The sequence below is a fragment of the Anomaloglossus baeobatrachus genome, chromosome 11 (assembly GCF_048569485.1).
Source record: "Anomaloglossus baeobatrachus isolate aAnoBae1 chromosome 11, aAnoBae1.hap1, whole genome shotgun sequence".
Lineage (NCBI taxonomy): Eukaryota > Metazoa > Chordata > Amphibia > Anura > Aromobatidae > Anomaloglossus > Anomaloglossus baeobatrachus.
This window is the reverse complement of record NC_134363.1, coordinates 11,739,268-11,763,892: the sequence shown is the minus strand read 5'-3', so window position 1 is coordinate 11,763,892 and position 24,625 is coordinate 11,739,268. Positions and strand designations below refer to the sequence as shown.

The window sequence follows — 24,625 nt, the reverse complement described above, 5'->3', positions numbered from 1 at the left end:
CTTCTCCTGTCCTGTATACTGGGTGTAATCCTCAGTATCTGTATTATTCTGTATATATACACTGCACAGTACCACTTCTCCTGTCCTGTATACTGGGTATAATCCTCAGTGTCTGTATTATTCTGTATATATACACTGCACAGTGCCACTCCTCTTGTCCTGTATACTGGGTATAATCCTCAGTGTCTGTATTATTCTGTATATATACACTGCACAGTACCACTTCTCCTGTCCTGTATACTGGGTGTAATCCTCAGTATCTGTATTAATCTGTATATACACACTGCACAGTACCACTTCTCCTGTCCTGTATACTGGGTGTAATCCTCAGTATCTGTATTATTCTGTATATACACACACTGCACAGTACCACTTCTCCTGTCCTGTATACTGGGTGTGATCCTAAGTATCTGTATTATTCTGTATATATACACTGCACAGTACCACTCCTCCTGTCCTGTATACTGGGTGTAATCTTCAGTACCTGTATTATTCTGTATATATACACTGCACAGTACCACTTCTCCTGTCCTGTATACTGGGTGCAATCCTCAGTACCTGTATTATTCTGTATATATACACTGCACAGTACCACTCCTCCTGTCCTGTATACTGGGTGTAATCCTCATTATCTGTATTATTCTGTATATATACACTGCACAGTACCACTTCTCCTGTCCTGTATACTGGGTATAATCCTCAGTGTCTGTATTATTCTGTATATATACACTGCACAGTACCACTTCTCCTGTCCTGTATACTGGGTGTAATCCTCATTATCTGTATTATTCTGTATATATACACTGCACAGTACCACTTCTCCTGTCCTGTATACTGGGTATAATCCTCAGTGTCTGTATTATTCTGTATATATACACTGCACAGTACCACTTCTCCTGTCCTGTATACTGGGTATAATCCTCAGTGTCTGTATTATTCTGTATATATACACTGCACAGTACCACTTCTCCTGTCCTGTATACTGGGTATAATCCTCAGTGTCTGTATTATTCTGTATATATACACTGCACAGTACCACTTCTCCTGTCCTGTATACTGGGTGTAATCCTCAGTGTCTGTATTATTCTGTATGTATACACTGCACAGTACCACTCCTCCTGTCCTGTATACTGGGTGTAATCCTCATTATTTGTATTATTCTGTATATATACACTGCACAGTACCACTTCTCCTGTCCTGTATACTGGGTATAATCCTCAGTGTCTGTATTATTCTGTATATATACACTGCACAGTACCACTTCTCCTGTCCTGTATACTGGGTATAATCCTCAGTGTCTGTATTATTCTGTATATATACACTGCACAGTACCACTTCTCCTGTCCTGTATACTGGGTGTAATCCTCAGTGTCTGTATTATTCTGTATGTATACACTGCACAGTACCACTTCTCCTGTCCTGTATACTGGGTGTAATCCTCAGCATCTGTATTATTCTGTATATATACACTGCACAGTACCACTTCTGTCCTGTATACTGGGTATAATCCTCGGTGTCTGTATTATTCTGTATATATACACTGCACAGTACCACTTCTCCTGTCCTGTATACTGGGTATAATCCTCAGTGTCTGTATTATTCTGTATATATACACTGCACAGTACCACTTCTCCTGTCCTGTATACTGGGTGTAATCCTCAGTGTCTGTATTATTCTGTATATATACACTGCACAGTACCACTTCTCCTGTCCTGTATACTGGGTGTAATCCTCAGTCTCTGTATTATTCTGTATATATACACTGCACAGTACCACTTCTCCTGTCCTGTATACTGGGTGTAATCCTCAGTATCTGTATTATTCTGTATATATATACTGCACAGTACCACTCCTCCTATCCTGTATACTGGGTGTAATCCTCAGTATCTGTATTATTCTGTATATATACACTGCACAGTACCACTTCTCCTGTCCTGTATACTGGGTGTAATCTTCAGTGTCTGTATTATTCTGTATGTATACACTGCACAGTACCACTTCTCCTGTCCTGTATACTGGGTGTAATCCTCAGCATCTGTATTATTCTGTATATATACACTGCACAGTACCACTTCTCCTGTCCTGTATACTGGGTATAATCCTCAGTGTCTGTATTATTCTGTATATATACACTGCACAGTACCACTTCTCCTGTCCTGTATACTGGGTGTAATCCTCAGTACCTGTATTATTCTGTATATACACACTGCACAGTACCACTTCTCCTGTCCTGTATACTGGGTGTAATCCTCAGTATCTGTATTATTCTGTATATATACACTGCACAGTACCACTTGTCCTGTCCTGTATACTGGGTGTAATCCTCAGTATCTGTATTATTCTGTATATATACACTGCACAGTACCACTTCTCCTGTCCTGTATACTGGGTATAATCCTCAGCATCTGTATTATTCTGTATATATACACTGCACAGTACCACTTCTCCTGTCCTGTATACTGGGTGTAATCCTCAGTGTCTGTATTATTCTGTATATATACACTGCACAGCACCACTTCTCCTGTCCTGTATACTGGGGGTAGCAATCAGTACCTGTATTATTCTGTATATATACACTGCACAGTACCACTTCTCCTGTCCTGTATACTGGGTGTAATCCTCAGTGTCTGTATTATTCTGTATATATACACTGCACAGCACCACTTCTCCTGTCCTGTATACTGGGGGTAGCAATCAGTATCTGTATTATTCTGTATATATACACTGCACAGTACCACTCCTCCTGTCCTGTATACTGGGTGTAATCCTCAGTATCTGTATTATTCTGTATATACACACTGCACAGTACCACTTCTCCTGTCCTGTATACTGGGTGTAATCCTCAGTGTCTGTATTATTCTGTATATATACACTGCACAGTACCACTTCTCCTGTCCTGTATACTGGGTGTAATCCTCAGTGTCTGTATTATTCTGTATATATACACTGCACAGTACCACTTCTCCTGTCCTGTATACTGGGTATAATCCTCAGTATCTGTATTATTCTGTATATATACACTGCACAGCACCACTTCTCCTGTCCTGTATACTGGGTGTAATCCTCAGTGTCTGTATTATTCTGTATATATACACTGCACAGTACCACTTCTCCTGTCCTGTATACTGGGTGTAATCCTCAGTGTCTGTATTATTCTGTATATATACACTGCACAGTACCACTTCTCCTGTCCTGTATACTGGGTGTAATCCTCAGTGTCTGTATTATTCTGTATATACACACTGCACAGTACCACTTCTCCTGTCCTGTATACTGGGTGTAATCCTCAGTATCTGTATTATTCTGTATATATACACTGCACAGTACCACTTCTCTTGTCCTGTATACTGGGTGTAATCCTCAGTGTCTGTATTATTCTGTATATATACACTGCACAGTACCACTTCTCCTGTCCTGTATACTGGGTGTAATCCTCAGTGTCTGTATTATTCTGTATATACAGTGCCTACAAGTAGTCTTCAACCCCCTGCAGATTTAGCAGGTTTGATAAGATGCAAACTTCAAACAAGAGCAGGATTTATTAACAGATGCATAAATCTTACAAACCAACAAGTTTTGTTGCTCAGTTAAATTTTAATAAATTTTCAACATAAAAGTGTGGGTCAATTATTATTCAACCCCTAGGTTTAATATTTTGTGGAATAACCCTTGTTTGCAATTACAGCTAATAATCGTCTTTTATAAGACCTGATCAGGCCGGCACAGGTCTCTGGAGTTATCTTGGCCCACTCCTCCATGCAGATCTTCTCCAAGTTATCTAGGTTCTTTGGGTGTCTCATGTGGACTTTAATCTTGAGCTCCTTCCACAAGTTTTCAATTGGGTTAAGGTCAGGAGACTGACTAGGCCACTGCAGCACCTTGATTTTTTCCCTCTTGAACCAGGCCTTGGTTTTCTTGGCTGTGTGCTTTGGGTCGTTGTCTTGTTGGAAGATGAAATGACGACCCATCTTAAGATCCTTGATGGAGGAGCGGAGGTTCTTGGCCAAAATCTCCAGGTAGGCCGTGGTATCCATCTTCCCATGGATGCGGACCAGATGGCCAGGCCCCTTGGCTGAGAAACAGCCCCACAGCATGATGCTGCCACCACCATGCTTGACTGTAGGGATGGCATTCTTGGAGTTGTATGCAGTGCCATCCAGTCTCCAAACGTCACGTGTGTGGTTGGCACCAAAGATCTCGATCTTGGTCTCATCAGACCAGAGAACCTTGAACCAGTCTGTCTCAGAGTCCTCCAAGTGATCATGAGCAAACTGTAGACGAGCCTTGACATGACGCTTTGAAAGTAAAGGTACCTTACGGGCTCGTCTGGAACGGAGACCATTGCGGTGGAGTACGTTACTTATGGTACTGACTGAAACCAATGTCCCCACTGCCATGAGATCTTCCCGGAGCTCCTTTCTTGTTGTCCTTGGGTTAGCCTTGACTCTTCGGACAAGCCTGACCTCGGCACGGGTGGAAACTTTCAAAGGCTGTCCAGGCCGTGGAAGGCTAACAGTAGTTCCATAAGCCTTCCACTTACGGATGATGCTCCCAACAGTGGAGACAGGTAGGCCCAACTCCTTGGAAAGGGTTTTGTAACCCTTGCCAGCCTTGTGACCCTCCACGATCTTGTCTCTGATGGCCTTGGAATGCTCCTTTGTCTTTCCCATGTTGACCATGTATGAGTGCTGTTCACAAGTTTGGGGAGGGTCTTAATTAGTCAGAAAAGGCTGGAAAAAGAGATAATTAATCCAAACATGTGAAGCTCATTGTTCTTTGTGCCTGAAATACTTCTTAATACTTTAGGGGAACCAAAAAGAATTCTGGTGGTTTGAGGGGTTGAATAATAAATGACCCTCTGAATAAACTTTTCACAATTTAAAAAAAAACAAACAATAAAACAAATAACATTCTTTTTTGCTGCATTTCACACTTCCAGGCTGATCTACAGTCCAAATGTCACAATGCCAAGTTATTCCAAATGTGTAAACCTGCTAAATCTGCAGGGGGTTGAATACTACTTGTAGGCACTGTATACACTCCACAGTACCACTTCTCCTGTCCTGTATACTGGGTGTAATCCTCAGTATCTGTATTATTCTGTATATATACACATTGCACAGTACCACTTCTCCTGTCCTGTATACTGGGTGTAATCCTCGGTATTATTCTGTGTATATACACTGCACAGTACCACTTCTCCTGTCCTGTATACTGGGTGTAATCCTCAGTATCTGTATTATTCTGTATATATACACTGCACAGTACCACTTCTCCTGTCCTGTATACTGGGTGTAATCCTCAGTATCTGTATTATTCTGTATATACACTGCACAGTACCACTCCTCCTGTCCTGTATACTGGGTGTAATCCTCAGTGTCTGTATTATTCTGTATATATACACTGCACAGTACCACTTCTCCTGTCCTGTATACTGGGTGTAATCCTCAGTGTCTGTATTATTCTGTATATATACACTGCACAGTACCACTTCTGCTGTCCTGTATACTGGGTGTAATCCTCAGTATCTGTATTATTCTGTATATATACACTGCACAGTACCACTTCTCCTGTCCTGTATACTGGATGTAATCCTCAGTATCTGTATTATTCTGTATATATACACTGCACAGTACCACTTCTACAGTCCTGTATACTGGGTGTAATCCTCAGTATCTGTATTATTCTGTATATATACACTGCACAGTACCACTTCTCCTGTCCTGTATACTGGGTGTAATCTTCAGTATCTGTATTATTCTGTATATATACACTGCACAGTACCACTTCTCCTGTCCTGTATACTGGGTGTAATCCTCAGTATCTGTATTATTCTGTATATATATACTGCACAGTACCACTTCTCCTGTCCTGTATACTGGGTGTAATCCTCAGTATCTGTATTATTCTGTATATATACACTGCACAGTACCACTTCTCCTGTCCTGTATACTGGGTGTAATCCTCAGTATCTGTATTATTCTGTATATATACACTGCACAGTACCACTTCTCCTGTCCTGTATACTGGGTGTAATCTTCAGTATCTGTATTATTCTGTATATATACACTGCACAGTACCACTTCTCCTGTCCTGTATACTGGGTGTAATCCTCAGTGTCTGTATTATTCTGTATATATACACTGCACAGTACCACTTCTGCTGTCCTGTATACTGGGTGTAATCCTCAGTATCTGTATTATTCTGTATATATACACTGCACAGTACCACTTCTCCTGTCCTGTATACTGGATGTAATCCTCAGTATCTGTATTATTCTGTATATATACACTGCACAGTACCACTTCTACAGTCCTGTATACTGGGTGTAATCCTCAGTATCTGTATTATTCTGTATATATACACTGCACAGTACCACTTCTCCTGTCCTGTATACTGGGTGTAATCCTCAGTACCTGTATTATTCTGTATATATACACTGCACAGTACCACTCCTCCTGTCCTGTATACTGGGTGTAATCCTCAGTATCTGTATTATTCTGTATATATACACTGCACAGTACCACTTCTCCTGTCCTCTATACTGGGTGTAATCCTCAGTATCTGTATTATTCTGTATATATACACTGCACAGTACCACTTCTCCTGTCCTGTATACTGGGTGTAATCCTCAGTATCTGTATTATTCTGTATATATACACTGCACAGTACCACTTCTCCTGTCCTCTATACTGGGTGTAATCCTCAGTATCTGTATTATTCTGTATATATACACTGCACAGTACCACTCCTCCTGTCCTGTATACTGGGTGTAATCCTCAGTATCTGTATTATTCTGTATATACACACTGCACAGTACCACTTCTCCTGTCCTGTATACTGGGTGTAATCCTCAGTATCTGTATTATTCTGTATATATACACTGCACAGTACCACTCCACCTGTCCTGTATACTGGGTGTAATCCTCAGTATCTGTATTATTCTATATATATATATATATACACTGCACAGTACCACTTCTCCTGTCCTGTATACTGGGTGTAATCCTCAGTAGCTGTATTATTCTGTATATATACACTGCACAGTACCACTTCTCCTGTCCTGTATACTGGGTGTAATCCTCAGTACCTGTATTATTCTGTATATATACACTGCACAGTACCACTTCTCCTGTCCTGTATACTGGGTGTAAACCTCAGTGTCTGTATTATTCTGTATATATACACTGCACAGTACCACTTCTCCTGTCCTGTATACTGGGTGTAATCCTCACTATCTGTATTATTCTGTATATATATACACTGCACAGTACCACTTCTCCTGTCCTGTATACTGGGGGTAATCCTCGGTAATATTCTGTATATATACACTGCACAGTACCACTTCTCCTGTCCTGTATACTGGGTGTAATCCTCAGTATCTGTATTTTTCTGTATATATACACTGCACAGTACCACTTCTCCTGTCCTGTATACTGGGTGTAATCCTCAGTATCTGTATTATTCTGTATGTATACACTGCACAGTACCACTTCTCCTGTCCTGTATACTGGGTGTAATCCTCAGTATCTGTATTATTCTGTATGTATACACTGCACAGTACCACTTCTCCTGTTCTGTATACTGGGTGTAATCCTCGGTAATATTCTGTATATATACACTGCACAGTACCACTTCTCCTGTCCTGTATACTGGGTGTAATCCTCAGTATCTGTATTATTCTGTATGTATACACTGCACAGTACCACTTCTCCTGTCCTGTATACTGGGTGTAATCCTCAGTATCTGTATTATTCTGTATGTATACACTGCACAGTACCACTTCTCCTGTTCTGTATACTGGGTGTAATCCTCGGTAATATTCTGTATATATACACTGCACAGTACCACTTCTCCTGTCCTGTATACTGGGTGTAATCCTCAGTATCTGTATTATTCTGTATGTATACACTGCACAGTACCACTTCTACTGTCCTGTATACTGGGTGTAATCCTCAGTATCTGTATTATTCTTTATATATACACTGCACAGTACCACTTCTCCTGTCCTGTATACTGGGTGTAATCCTCAGTACCTGTATTATTCTGTATATATACACTGCACAGTACCACTCCTCCTGTCCTGTATACTGGGTGTAATCCTCAGTATCTGTATTATTCTGTATATATACACTGCACAGTACCACTTCTCCTGTCCTCTATACTGGGTGTAATCCTCAGTATCTGTATTATTCTGTATATATACACTGCACAGTACCACTTCTCCTGTCCTGTATACTGGGTGTAATCCTCGGTATCTGTATTATTCTGTATATATACACTGCACAGTACCACTTCTCCTGTCCTCTATACTGGGTGTAATCCTCAGTATCTGTATTATTCTGTATATATACACTGCACAGTACCACTCCTCCTGTCCTGTATACTGGGTGTAATCCTCAGTATCTGTATTATTCTGTATATACACACTGCACAGTACCACTTCTCCTGTCCTGTATACTGGGTGTAATCCTCAGTATCTGTATTATTCTGTATATATACACTGCACAGTACCACTCCACCTGTCCTGTATACTGGGTGTAATCCTCAGTATCTGTATTATTCTATATATATATATATATACACTGCACAGTACCACTTCTCCTGTCCTGTATACTGGGTGTAATCCTCAGTAGCTGTATTATTCTGTATATATACACTGCACAGTACCACTTCTCCTGTCCTGTATACTGGGTGTAATCCTCAGTACCTGTATTATTCTGTATATATACACTGCACAGTACCACTTCTCCTGTCCTGTATACTGGGTGTAAACCTCAGTGTCTGTATTATTCTGTATATATACACTGCACAGTACCACTTCTCCTGTCCTGTATACTGGGTGTAATCCTCAGTATCTGTATTATTCTGTATATATACACTGCACAGTACCACTTCTCCTGTCCTGTATACTGGGGGTAATCCTCGGTAATATTCTGTATATATACACTGCACAGTACCACTTCTCCTGTCCTGTATACTGGGTGTAATCCTCAGTATCTGTATTATTCTGTATGTATACACTGCACAGTACCACTTCTCCTGTCCTGTATACTGGGTGTAATCTTCAGTATCTGTATTATTCTGTATATATACACTGCACAGTACCACTCCTCCTGTCCTGTATACTGGGTGTAATCCTCAGTATCTGTATTATTCTGTATGTATACACTGCACAGTACCACTTCTCCTGTTCTGTATACTGGGTGTAATCCTCGGTAATATTCTGTATATATACACTGCACAGTACCACTTCTCCTGTCCTGTATACTGGGTGTAATCCTCAGTATCTGTATTATTCTGTATGTATACACTGCACAGTACCACTTCTCCTATCCTGCGGATACTGATGGCTGGTAATTGCCGGCTTCCCTCGCTGCGGTTGGTTTCTGTTCTCATTCATATACATCTTAAAAGGAGAAGACGTTACGGGGAAGTGAAATAAATGGTGTTCTATAAATACCCGGGTACACCGCCTTTATCTCCGCACTCGTCCTACCAGGATTTACCAAGCTTGGCTGCATTTCCTCAAAATATAGCACCACCCTTGTGCACTGGTCGTGTCTGGTATTGCAGCTAAGTCTTATGCGTGGTAATTGAGTTGAGTTGCAATACCAGACGTGCCCTGCAGACAGATGTGGCGCTATTTCTGGATGGAAGCAGCCATGTTTTTCCCATCTAGGGCACATCTACCCATGAGAATATATGTGTAGAGACACAAAGTAGTTGAGAAGGTCCCCAAGAAGAAGAGGCTCGAGATCATTATGGGGATATTATATGGACTCAACCCGTGCAGTTGGTTTAAGGGTCTTAAGTGGGGGGCTCTCGGTCTCCACCTTGGAAGGGGCAACTCGTGGATGAATGGTGGGTCGTGGAATTAGCCAGCACCTTTAAGGAAATCCATATAATTTTCTTCTGGGTGTTACCTCTTTCGAGGACTCGATTCTAGAAGATATACAGTAATATGGACTCAACCACTGCAGTTGGTTTAAGGATCTTAAGGGGGGCACTCATGGATGAATGGTGGGTTGTTAAAGAAGCCAGAGCTTTTAAGGAAATCCATATATTTTCTTCTGGGTGGTACCTTCTTGGTGGACTTCATTCTAGGGGATATTATATGGACTCAACCTATGCAGTTGGTTTAAGGATCTTAAGGGTGGGGCACTCGTTCTCCACCTGGGAAGGTGACAGCTTGTGGATGAATGGTGGGTCGTGGAATTAGCCAGCACCTTTAAGGAAATCTATTTAGTTTTATTCTAGGCATCACCTCCTTGGAGGACTCGATTCTAGAGGATATAATATGGATTTAACCCAAGCAGTTGGTTTAAAGATCTTAAGGGGGGGCACTCGTGGATGAATGGTGGGTTGTGGAATTAGCCAGCATCTTTAAGGAAATCCATATATTTTCCTCTAGATGTCACCTCCTTGGTGGACTTCATTCTAGGGGATATTATATGGACTCAACCTATGGAGGTGGTTTAAGGATCTTAAGGGGGGGGCACTCGTTCTCTACCTGGGAAGGGGGCAACTCGTAGATTAATGATGGGTTGTGGAATGAGCCAGAACTTTTAACGAAAACTATTTTGTTTTCTTCTGGGTGTGACCTCCTTGGAGGACTCCATTCTAGGGGATATTATATAGCCTCAACCCATGCAGTTGGTTCAAGGATCTTAAGGGGGGGCACTCGTGGATGAATGGTGGGTTGTGGAAGTAGCAAGAGCTTTTAAGGAAATCCATATATTTTCTTCTGAGTGTCATCCCCTTGATGGACTCCATTCTAGGGCATATAATATGGACTCAACCCTTGCAGTTGGTTTAAGAATCTTAAGGGGGGGAACTCGTGGATGAATGGTGGGTTGTAGAATGGTTGTGGAATCAGCCAGCATCTTTAAGGAAGTCCATTTAGTTTTCTTCTGGGTGTCACCTCCTTGGTGGACTCCATTCTAGGGGATATTATATTGACTCAACCCATGCAGTTGGTTCAGGGATCTTAAGGGGGGGCACTCGTGGATGAATGGTGGGTTGTGGAATGAGCCAGAACCTTTAAAGGAAATCCATATATTTTCTTCTGGGTGTCACCTTCTTGGTGTATTTCGTTCTAGGGAATATTATATAGACTCAACCCCTGAAGTTGGTTCAAGGATCTTAAGGGAGGGCACTCTTGGATGAATGGTGGGTTGTGTAAGGTGAGAGAGCTTTTAAGTAAATCTATATATTTTCTTCTGAGTGTCACATTCTTGGTGGACTCCATTATAGGGGATATTATATCGACTCAACCCATGCAATTAGTTTAAGGATCTTAAGGGGGGGGCACTCGTGGATGAATGGTGGGTTGTAGAATGAGCCAACACCTTTAAGGAAATCCATATATTTTCTTCTGAGTGTCACCTCCTTGGTGGACTTTATTCTAGGGGATATTATATTGATTCAACCCATGCAGTTGGTTTAAGGATCTTAAGGGGTGGGGGGGGGGGACACTCGTTTTCTACCTTGGAAGGGGGCACTCGTGGATGATGGCGAGTTGTGGAACCAGCCAGAACCTTTAAGGAAATCCATTTAGTTTTCATCTGGGTTTCTCCTCTTTGGAGAACTCGATTCTAGGGGATATTATATGGACTCAACCCATGCAATTGGTTTAAGGGTCTTAAGGAGGGGCACTTGTGGATGAATGGGGAGTTGTGGAACCAGCCAGCATCTTTACGGAATTCCATATATTTTCTTCTGGGTGTCACCTCCTTGGTGGACTCTATTCTAGGGGATATTATATGGACTCAACCCATGCAGTTGGTTTAAGAATCTTAAGGGGGGGGCACTCGTTCTCCAGCTGAGAAGGGGGCAACTCATAGATGAATCGTGGGTTGTGGAATGAGCCAGAACCTTTAAGGAAATCCATATATTTTATTCTGGGTGTCATCTTTTTGGTGGACTCCATTCTAGGAGATATAATATGGACTCAACCCATGCAGTTGGTTTAAGGGTCTTAAGGGGGGGCACTCATGGATGAATGGTGGGTTGTGGAAGGAGCCAGAGCTTTTAAGGAAATCCATATATTTTCTTCTGGGTGTCGCCTCCTTGTTGGACTCTATTCTAGGGGATATATGGACTCAACCCATGCAGTTGGTTTAAGGGTCTTAAGGGGGGGCACTCATGGATGAATAGTGGGTTGTGGAATGAGCCAGCATCTTTAAATATAGTTTTCTTGTGAATGTCACTTCCTTGGAGAACTAATAAGTCCAGGCTTATGGTGCAGCCTACTGACCTCAAGACTGAACTGTCTTCTTCTCGTTTTTGTTTTTGATACATTTATATCCGCCCTGCTTGTATCCTCCATGTCACCGGTGAATATTCTCATCCCACCCTCCTTTTTATGCTTCCCTCATCATTTCTCCTTGTGTCGTCCTCCAGATAAGAAGAGACCGTGATCCACGTTATCCAGACACCGAAGGACGATTGGTCAAGGACTTGTCAAACTTTTCCGAAAACTTCCCCCAGACAAGGCCATGATCTCAATGTCAGGAGGCTGCTGGTAAAGGCGTCCGATTACCCAGAAACGCGGATATTGTGCAATCTATGGAATGACTCAGATTGTGCAGCCCAGAGCCTGCTCTTTCGGAGGGCAGAGGACCTTCTGTCTCCTCTCCTGGTTGCAGCTTTATCACGGTGCATTACCTCTGGACTTTGCTCCTTGGTAGAATCCGCTTCACCGGATGGCTATGATCTCAAAGGATATTTTGCACTCTCGTTAATCAAGACGTTTTATAGTAATTGGTTTGGGTCGTCCGCCCTCGCCTCCTCCTCCTCCCTGGTCTATTGAAGACCGGGTCTCCAGATCTGGCTCAAGAAAGCTTCATTAATGGACGTCAACGGCGGTGGAATTTAAAGGGTGGGAAGGAAACGTTCATATTTGAAGACGTCTGTGCCGGATTATTGGAATCACCAAAGATTTTACTTTTTTGAGGCTAAACGATCGGTAGGAAGACCAAAATCTGGGACCACAATGCCCAACGAGCCATCAACCTCCATCCATAGGGTGTGATGGCCATGGAGACCTTTAGGCAGCTGAAGCCTGCGGAGTTGTGGTCATGTTCCTCAACCCCAAGCGCCAGAAGACGGCGGCTGAAGCTGAAGAAAGGTAAATGGTCTCCGGAGCCATGTGGTGGGAGCGAGACGGAGGGGAGAGCGGTCAGAGGAAAAGCGCTAAAGCCCCCGACCATCGAGGTGACTCCATCCAGCGAGGATGAAGCGTGGTCAAACTGCTCCACGCCGAGCGCGTCACCAAAGAGGCGCCGAGGGCTGCTGAAGAAATGGCTGAGCAGGAAAGACGGCGGAGGAGGATGGTGAGTGGTCACTTTGTACTTTTCCACATTGCCCTTTTTTTTGGTGCATGCAGTTCCTCCTCCCATCCTGTAGGTGGTCCAGAGTCAATGTCTAGCATCACTGCAGATATACCTTGTAGGCACAGCGCCACCTACAGGATGGAGGAGTGTGGATGATGAAATTTCATAGAAAACTGGACAGATTTGTCCACATCTGCAACAAGGACTAAACCTCGTCCTGAGACTATCCCTCGTCCTGGGGCTAAACCTCGTCCTGGGACTAAACCTCGTCCTGGGACTAAACCTCGTCCTGGGGCTAAACCTCGTCCTGGGGCTAAACCTCGTCCTGGGGCTAAACCTCGTCCTGGGGCTAAACCTCGTCCTGGGGCTAAACCTCGTCCTGGGACTAAACCTCGTCCTGGGGCTAAACCTCGTCCTGGGGCTAAACCTCGTCCTGGGACTATCCCTCGTCCTGGGGCTAAACCTCGTCCTGGGGCTAAACCTCGTCCTGGGACTATCCCTCGTCCTGGGGCTAAACCTCGTCCTGGGACTAAACCTCGTCCTGGGGCTAAACCTCGTCCTGGGGCTAAACCTCGTCCTGGGGCTAAACCTCGTCCTGGGACTAAACCTCGTCCTGGGACTAAACCTCGTCCTGGGGCTAAACCTCGTCCTGGGACTAAACCTCGTCCTGGGAGCAGAAGGAAGGTCAGAGGCTGGGCCGGAGCGTGGGCACTAACATAGGAGTCTGATGGTCAAAGGCACGAGGAGGACGCGCTCGTTCTCCTCATTATAGTGGGAGATATAAACCCTCATTAGTCTCATTGTCCGCAATGACGAACCTCAATGAAGGGTTTAGCCTCTAGCTCAATATCTAAATACCTTGGCTTCTCGCCCCCCTCCTGGCACCTGTCCTGTCAGCCCAGAATCTGTGATACATGACCCCCACAGGCCTATATGTGGCCTCCTGGAGGCTGGCAGCTAATTGAAAGACTGCTTGTGCTTGGTAATATTCCCGATGCTTGGTAATAATCCCTGTGCTTGGTAATAATCCCTGTGCTTGGTAATCTTCCCTGTGCTTGGTAATCTTCATTGTGCTTGGTAATAATCCTTGTGTTTGGTAATATTCCCTGTGTTTGGTAATATTCCCTGTGTTTGGTAATATTCCCTGTGTTTGGTAATAATCCCTGTCTTTGGTAATAATCCCTGTCTTTGGTAATATTCCCTGTCCTTGGTAATAATCCCTGTGCTTGGTAATAATCCCTGTGCTTGGTAATAATCCCTGTGCTTGGTAATAATCCCTGTGCTTGGTAATAATCCCTGTGCTTGGTAATCTTCATTGTGCTTGGTAATAATCCTTGTGCTTGGTAATAATCCTTGTGTTTGGTAATAATCCTTGTGCTTGGTAATAATCCCTGTGCTTGGTAATAATCCCTGTGCTTGGTAATAATCCCTGTGCTTGGTAATCTTCATTGTGCTTGGTAATAATCCTTGTGTTTGGTAATAATCCTTGTGTTTGGTAATAATCCCTGTGTTTGGTAATATTCCCTGTGTTTGGTAATATTCCCTGTGTTTGGTAATATTCCCTGTGTTTGGTAATAATCCTTGTGCTTGGTAATAATCCTTGTGCTTGGTAATAATCCTGATGCTTGGTAATAATCCTGATGCTTGGTAATAATCCTGATGCTTGGTAATAATCCTGATGCTTGGTAATATTCATTGTGCTTGGTAATAATCCTTGTGTTTGGTAATAATCCTGATGCTTGGTAATATTCCTTGTATTTGGTAATAATCCTTGTGCTTGGTAATAATCCTGATGCTTGGTAATAATCCTGATGCTTGGTAATAATCCTTGTAAGTAATAATCCTGATGCTTGGTAATATTCCTTGTGCTTTGCTTGGTAATAATCCTGATGCTTGGTAATAATCCTGATGCTTGGTAATATTCATTGTGCTTGGTAATAATCCTTGTGTTTGGTAATAATCCTGATGCTTGGTAATATTCCTTGTATTTGGTAATAATCCTTGTGCTTGGTAATAATCCTGATGCTTGGTAATAATCCTGATGCTTGGTAATAATCCTTGTAAGTAATAATCCTGATGCTTGGTAATATTCCTTGTGCTTTGCTTGGTAATAATCCTGATGCTTGGTAATAATCCTGATGCTTGGTAATAATCCTGATGCTTGGTAATAATCCTGATGCTTGGTAATAATCCTGATGCTCGGTAATAATCCTGATGCTTGGTAATATTCCTGATGCTTGGTAATAATCCTGATGCTTGGTAATAATCCTTGTATTTGGTAATAATCCTGATGCTTGGTAATAATCCTGATGCTTGGTAATATTCCTTGTATTTTGTAATATTCATGATGCTTGGTAATAATCCTTGTATTTGGTAATAATCCTTGTGCTTGGTAATAATCCTGATGCTTGGTAATAATCCTGATGCTTGGTAATAATCCTTGTATTTGGTAATAATCCTGATGCTTGGTAATAATCCTGATGCTTGGTAATAATCCTGATGCTTGGTAATAATCTTGATGCTTGGTAATAATCTTGATGCTTGGTAATAATCCTGATGCTTGGTAATAATCTTGATGCTTGGTAATAATCCTGATGCTTGGTAATATTCCTTGTATTTGGTAATAATCCTGATGCTTGGTAATAATCCTGATGCTTGGTAATAATCTTGATGCTTGGTAATAATCCTGATGCTTGGTAATAATCCTGATGCTTGGTAATAATCCTGATGCTTGGTAATAATCTTGATGCTTGGTAATAATCCTGATGCTTGGTAATAATCTTGATGCTTGGTAATAATCCTGATGCTTGGTAATAATCATGATGCTTGGTAATATTCCTGATGCTTGGTAATAATCCTGATGCTTGGTAATAATCCTGATGCTTGGTAATATTCCTTGTATTTGGTAATAATCCTGATGCTTGGTAATATTCCTGATGCTTGGTAATATTCCTGATGCTTGGTAATAATCTAATCTTGATGCTTGGTAATAATCCTGATGCCAATTCATGTAAATCATCATTAACAATCAGCAATGGGTATTAAAAGCAGTAAAAGCGGAGTCAGTGATGTCCCAGCAATGCCCTACAGCCATGGGGTGGTCTGGGGATCAGGGCCTGGAGGGCTGAGGTAGAGGACGTCACTCGGCAGACATGGCAAACTGGCCAGTGGGCTAGGGGACACATTTTCAAAGTACCCCTAGGAAAAGGATAGGTTAAATTCACTGCCCCAGACCATTAGGAAATGGGAAATTAACTGTTTGTTGCCCTGGAACAAAAAAGTAATATAAAATTAACCCCCTCATTACACTAGACCAGCTGGGACGCTTTACATTGCTTTTTTCTTTGGAAATCTGGGCACAATGCTATTGGGGGAACATTTTAAATCATCGCCCCTTTATTGTCCATAGCCCTCTATTATAACGCTTGTGCTGTCGTTCGTGTAGCTCTGCCGCCCCCTGGTGACAGATATTGGTATTGCAGCTGTATTGCACAGAACATTCAAGAAAGTGATTTATTCACTAATTGTTTCCTTCACGCCGCAGATAATAAATTAATGATTAATTAGGGTAAATATTCACATGTCTGAACAGTGACTTATTCCTCAACACTTGGGTTAAAAAGTCATCGTAAATGTGATATTTCTGTGAATCATCTGACAACCATTAATGGAATGTTTTTGTGAATATAAATATGAATGGGGCCTATCGTTTGGATCCAGGGTGTAACTTGCTGGGAGTTGTAGTTCCACAAGAGCCACAGGTTGCAGGCAGTAGATTAGCACTGTAATTGCTGGATTAGACCACTAGGTGGCGCTGTGACTTTGCATTATTGTGACCACTCAACCTGAACCCACAAAATATTAGGCAGATCCTACAGGCAGGCGACAGGCAGAACTATCAGAGGAACACAATAGGCCACTCCTGACCTGCTCCGGAACAATGAGCACGAGCGCCAGAAAGCCCATAAATAAAAGGTTTCCTGGGTCACAACTGTCAAGACAAAAGGGACAAGGAAAAGAAAAAGGTGAAAGCTGCAACAAAGTCCCAGAGAACGATACAAAGTGACTGCGAATACAAGCATGGTCCCATGTGAATCCCTCATCATCCAGAGCTGGATTCAAACTTCTGCTCGTTGCCCCCATAAAATTACTAATTCTATAATCTGAGATTTCTGGTAGGAAGAAACTGGATGCAGATTTGGATGTGACTAGAGCAGAAACCACTATGTAAGTAAAGATTAGTAAAAGCCAAGATTTAACCTATGAAATGCTGCGGCTGTGTTTTGGGCACTTATAGTGGCCATAAGAAGCCAAGTGCCCCCACATCTGATAAGCATTTTGGAATCTGTGGCAATTTGGGGTGTGTTCACGTGCCCATTACAGCACCTCTTTTTGGCTATAGTCAGTGGTGTAACTAGAGTTTGATGGGCCCAGTTACAAAATTTGGACCTGGGCCCCTGCTGGTGAGATGTATGTGTACATTTAGCATTCCAAATCTTATAAAGACATAAGAGTTGCCCATTATTTAGTAATGTCCCCCATCCTGTTCTAATGTACCCCATCCTGGTAAATATGTTCTCATCCTGGTATATATGTCCCCCTCCTGGTATATATCGCCCCACCCTTGACCCCTCCCAGTATACATGGCCCCATTCTGGTTTGTCTCCCTCCTGATATATATATATATATATATATATATATATGTGTTCCTCGTAGTATATGCTCCCCTCCTAGTATATGCTGTCCCCATCCTGGGCCCATCATATATACTGTCCCCCTTCTTGGGTCCCTCCTGGTATATACGGTCCCCCTTCTGGGCCCTTCCTGGCATATACTATCCCTCCCTTGTGCCCCTCCTGTATATACACTGTCTCCCTCTGGGGCCTCTCCTAGCATATACTGTCCCCCTTCTGGGTTCCTTTTAGTATATACTGTCTTCCTCCTGGGTCCCTCCTGGTTTATACTGTCCCCTTCTAGGCCTCCAACTGGTATATACTGTCCCCCTTCTGGGCTCCATCCTGGTATTTACTACTACTATCCCCCTACTGGGCCCATCCTGGTATATACTGTCCTCCTTCTGGGTCCCCTTCTGATATATACTGTCCCCCTTCTGGGTTCCTTTTAGTATATACTGTCTTCCTCCTGGGTCCCTCCTGGTTTATACTGTCCCCTTCTAGGCCTCCAACTGGTATATACTGTCCCCCTTCTGGGCTCCATCCTGGTATTTACTACTACTATCCCCCTACTGGGCCCATCCTGGTATATACTGTCCTCCTTCTGGGTCCCCTTCTGATATATACTGTCCCCCTTCTGGGCTCCATCCTGGAATTATATATCCTCATATTTACTGTCCCCCTTCGGGACCCCCTCCTGGTATATACTGTCCCCCCTTCTGGGCCCCATCCTCATATATACTGTCCCCCTTCGGGGACCCCTCCTGGTATATACTGCCCCCCTTCTGGGCTCCATCCTGGTATTTACTACTACTACCCCCCTACTGGGCCCATCCTGGTATATACTGTCCCCCTTCTGGGCCCCCTCCTGGTATATACTGTCCCCCTTCTGGGCTCCATCCTGGAATTTACTACTATCCCCAGCAGACAAGAGTAGCCGGATGAATTCTGAAGTGTACCGGGATATACTTTCAGCCCAGATTCAGCCAAATGCCGCAAAGTTGATCGGACGGCGCTTCATAGTACAGATGGACAATGACCCCAAGCATACAGCCAAAGCTACCCAGGAGTTCATGAGTGCAAAAAAGTGGAACATTCTGCAATGGCCAAGTCAATCACCAGATCTTAACCCAATTGAGCATGCATTTCACTTGCTCAAATCCAGACTTAAGACGGAAAGACCCACAAACAAGCAAGACCTGAAGGCTGCGGCTGTAAAGGCCTGGCAAAGCATTAAGAAGGAGGAAACCCAGCGTTTGGTGATGTCCATGGGTTCCAGACTTAAGGCAGTGATTGCCTCCAAAGGATTCGCAACAAAATATTGAAAATAAAAATATTTTGTTTGGGTTTGGTTTATTTGTCCAATTACTTTTGACCTCCTAAAATGTGGAGTGTTTGTAAAGAAATGTGACAATTCCTACAATTTCTATCAGATATTTTTGTTCAAACCTTCAAATTAAACGTTACAATCTGCACTTGAATTCTGTTGTAGAGGTTTCATTTCAAATCCAATGTGGTGGCATGCAGAGCCCAACTCGCCAAAATTGTGTCACTGGCCAAAGATTTCTGGACCTAACTATGTCCGCCCCTGCTACAGCCCCTACCAAGCACCTGAAATTCTGCTGCTCTTTAGAGATTTTGGGAAAAACTTAACCCATTAAATTGAAAACCATTTTTTTTTTATCCCCCCCCCCCCCGTCCCTTTAATGTCTCGCCCCTTCTCGTGCCTAACTTGTTTATCTGGATCCTGGCGGAATGCCTGCAGCACCACGTCTGTGCCAGCCTCAACCCCCCATCCCCCTCCCCAGCACCCTCTTAAGGCTTCTGTGAATGGAAACCCCAATACGTCCCCTGCTCGGTGGCTTCCTCTATTTGCACCACTTCTTGTGTTTATTTATAAACATCCTGCGGCTGTTACATTCCCGGTGCCCCCCGTGTGCCCGGTGCCCCCCCGTGTGCCCGGTGCCATAATCTCCCTCCACTTCCAGCATTGTTTCCACAGACCTATGCCCGGCGGAGGATTATCCTCATGGTGGATAATGCTGCTGAAAAATGCTCATTAAAGTGAACCGCCACAGGCCACAAACAGGGACAGGGGCAGCCCTGGGGCAAGGAAGGGTTAACAGAGGACCTGAGGGACATCCCAGAATTTGTTCCGACTTCCAAGAATATAAGTGACGCATTAAAAGCAAAAAAACACTGTTCAAGTGAGGTCAGTTTCCAAAACCTCTGCTTGCTGTAAGCGAATGGAAACATTGTTGCAAATAATATTTTCTAACCAATTCCTTGACAACAAGTGGAAACATTGTGCATCAGTCTTTGTGCATCCGTCATTGTGCCTCCATCTTTGTGCATCCGTCTTTCTGCATCCATCATCGTGCACCAGTCATCGTGCCCCCATCTTTCTGCACCCGTCATCGTGCACCCGACATTGTGCATCCGACATTGTGCATCCGACATTGTACCCCCATCTTTGTGCCCCCATCTTTGTGCTTAGATGCAGCAGATTTATATGTGTATGTGCAGGTTGATACAATGTATCGATATAGGGAGGAGCTATTAAAGTCTACGGAGTAAAATAATTGAGTGCTGCTGCTTAGGGTTCATAGAAGCTTCCCTGGAAATAGTTCTCACTGCTGAGGTTTTGTTACCATGTATCAGTGTAGACAATCCTCTGTGACCCCTCCCCGGCTTTCCAGGCAGCCGTGCCCTGTTTTCGATCCTTTATTGGCCATGCTTCCCATTGTGTGATCTTCCATTAATCCCCTCCGTCTCTCCATAATTGCTTTCTTTTCTTCCCACAGCTTATCCCTCTACAATACATGGATCGCAGTGTGGGCTGTGCTGGAGTCAGCATGCTGGGGGTTGTAGTTCTGTAAGAGCTGGAGGGCCACAGGTTGGGACCACCGTGTCCTCTGTAGCCATAGAGGGTCCCAGACTCCTCGCTTCCTCCCATCTTCCCTCCTGCCCAGAGATGTCTCCATTCACCCCCTGCTCTGTGTCTGTTGGGAAACCCTTGTGCACCAGAGAAGATAAGCGCCATTACCACAGCGGCGGGGGGGGTGCGGGCGGGGGCCGCGGAACTGCTGTAATCTATGTACCACCGCAAGCGCCCCGCTAAGATAGAGCATTACAGGCCCCATTGCTATACCGGCTGTACATGTATAATTATATACAGGAGATGCCCAGGTTATACCGGCTGTACATATATAATTATATACAGGAGATGCCCAGGTTATACCGGCTGTACATATATAATTATATACAGGAGATGCCCGGGTTATACCGGCTGTACATGTATAATTATATACAGGAGATGTCCAGGTTATACCGGCTGTACATATATAATTATATACAGGAGATGTCCGGGTTATACCGGCTGTACATATATAATTATATACAGGAGATGCCCAGGTTATACCGGCTGTACATATATAATTATATACAGGAGATGTCCGGGTTATACCGGCTGTACATGTATAATTATATACAGGAGATGTCCAGGTTATACCGGCTGTACATATATAATTATATACAGGAGATACCCAGGTTATACCGGCTGTACATGTATAATTATATACAGGAGATGCCCAGGTTATACCGGCTGTACATATATAATTATATACAGGAGATGTCCGGGTTATACCGGCTGTACATGTATAATTATATACAGGAGATGTCCGGGTTATACCGGCTGTACATGTATAATTATATACAGGAGATGTCCGGGTTATACCGGCTGTACATATATAATTATATACAGGAGATGCCCAGGTTATACCGGCTGTACATATATAATTATATACAGGAGATGCCCGGGTTATACCAGCTGTACATGTATAATTATATACAGGAGATGTCCGGGTTATACCGGCTGTACATATATAATTATATACAGGAGATGCTCGGGTTATACCGGCTGTACATATATAATTATATACAGGAGATGCCCAGATTACACCAGCTGTACATATATAATTATATACAGGAGATGCCCAGGTTATACCGGCTGTACATGTATAATTATATACAGGAGATGTCCGGGTTATACCGGCTGTACATATATAATTATATACAGGAGATGCCCAGGTTATACCGGCTGTACATATCTAATTATATACAGGAGATGCCCAGGTTATACCGGCTGTACATATATAATTATATACAGGAGATGCCCAGGTTATACCGGCTGTACATATATAATTATATACAGGAGATGCCCAGGTTATACCAGCTGTGCATATATAATTATATACAGGAGATGCCCGGGTTATACCGGCTGTACATGTATAATTATATACAGGAGATGTCCGGGTTATACCGGCTGTACATATATAATTATATACAGGAGATGCCCAGGTTATACCGGTTGTACATATATAATTATATACAGGAGATGCCCAGGTTATACCGGCTGTACATATATAATTATATACAGGAGATGCCCAGGTTATACCATCTGTACATATATAATTATATACAGGAGATGCCCAGGTTATACCGGCTGTACATATATAATTATATACAGGAGATGCCCACGTTATACCGGCTGTACATATATAATTATATACAGGAGATGCCCAGGTTATACCGGCTGTACATATATAATTATATACAGGAGATGCCCAGGTTATACCGGCTGTACATATATAATTATATACAGGAGATGTCCAGGTTATACCGGCTGTACATATATAATTATATACAGGAGATGCCCAGGTTATACCGGCTGTACATATATAATTATATACAGGAGATGCCCAGGTTATACCGGCTGTACATATATAATTATATACAGGAGATGCCCAGGTTATACCAGCTGTACATATATAATTATATACAGGAGATGTCCAGGTTATACCGGCTGTACATATATAATTATATACAGGAGATGCCCACGTTATACCGGCTGTACATATATAATTATATACAGGAGATGCCCGGGTTATACCGGCTGTACATATATAATTATATACAGGAGATGCCCAGGTTATACCGGCTGTACATATATAATTATATACAGGAGATGCCCAGGTTATACCGGCTGTACATATATAATTATATACAGGAGATGTCCAGGTTATACCGGCTGTACATATATAATTATATACAGGAGATGCCCAGGTTATACCGGCTGTACATATATAATTATATACAGGAGATGCCCAGGTTATACCGGCTGTACATATATAATTATATACAGGAGATGTCCAGGTTATACCGGCTGTACATATATAATTATATACAGGGGATGCCCAGGTTATACCGGCTGTACATATATAATTATATACAGGGGATGCCCAGGTTATACCGGCTGTACATATATAATTATATACAGGAGATACCCAGGTTATACCGGCTGTACATATATAATTATATACAGGAGATGCCCAGGTTATACCGGCTGTACATATAGAATTATATACAGGAGATGCCCAGGTTATACCGGCTGTACATATATAATTATATACAGGAGATGCCCAGGTTATACCGGCTGTACATATATAATTATATACAGGAGATGCCCAGGTTATACCGGCTGTACATATATAATTATATACAGGAGATGCCCAGGTTATACCAGCTGTACATATATAATTATATACAGGAGATGTCCGGGTTATACCGGCTGTACAGTTATAATTATATACAGGAGATGCCCAGGTTATACCAGCTGTACATATATAAGGGGAGTACTGTGTTAGGTTCCCGTCTTCTGGGTTATTTCGGCGTCCCGCGCCCCTCCAGGTGTGAACGCTGCTCTGGCGCAGTAGAGGAGCAGATCTCGCCGGTGCAGACGGCGGTGGCGGTTGGGATAGGCGGATTACATGAGCGGACTGTGAGAGAGGAGTTGACGTCTGCACTCTGCAGGACCCTGATATTTAACCTCTCGCAGGGTAACTGGAGAGCACATTCAATGTCTGTGGATGAGGACGGGTCACAGAGATCATATGGTATGTGGTGCCATCGCTGGGCACAATAGAGCGCGCGGTGACTCACTAAATATAGACAGGGCCGCAGTACGTGTAACCCGGCCGCCGGACGTCTCGGTGTACGGTGTCAGCGCCTGTGGGGTGAAAAAATGGAGAAGTCCTCCAAAAGAACATAGAGGATAGAGACAGCATGCGAAAACCAAAATGGGGCCTTCTACCTGTGGAACCCCCCATTCATTGCCACCATATGCAACCCTGAACCAGGACAGCCTGGTGTATAAGTCATAGCGTCTATCATCCTGGAGATCAAAGGATACAAGCCGGGAGGTAAGGAGTGGAGCCACGGTGCCCCTCAGCCAATCACCTGTGCCACATTTTGGAATCTGCCCTTTGATGGACATCTCCAGTGGATCTAATGGTTGAGTAGAACTTGTGAGCCTTGGATCTGGAGTCACTTACCTGGAGGGCAACATGGATCTATGGAATGATGTGTAGCTGTGAATCTAGCTCCACTGTAAAAGAAAACACTTACTAGAAAGCTGCAGCATAGAGGTTTATTAAATAGCAGTACTGAGCAATGTAACTTTGAATCCAGCACTGTAGTGAGATAAAGCACTAGAAAGCAGCAGCATGGAGGGCATTATTCAGCAGTGCTGAGCAGTGTAGCTTTGAATCTAGAATG

General features: G+C 43.2%; 1 protein-coding gene across 2 annotated transcripts in view; it reads left to right on the top strand.

The window, feature by feature from the left end:
• The window catches only part of GRAMD1A (GRAM domain containing 1A), a 94,401-nt gene that overhangs the window by 3,372 nt on the left and 66,404 nt on the right, over window positions 1-24,625 (top strand). For both annotated transcript variants that reach the window (XM_075329036.1, XM_075329035.1), the window contains exon 2: window positions 12,406-13,337. In XM_075329036.1, coding sequence (XP_075185151.1) covers window positions 13,036-13,337 — 302 coding nt within the window. In that variant the 5' untranslated portion in view covers window positions 12,406-13,035. The remainder of the gene's footprint in view (window positions 1-12,405; window positions 13,338-24,625) is intronic.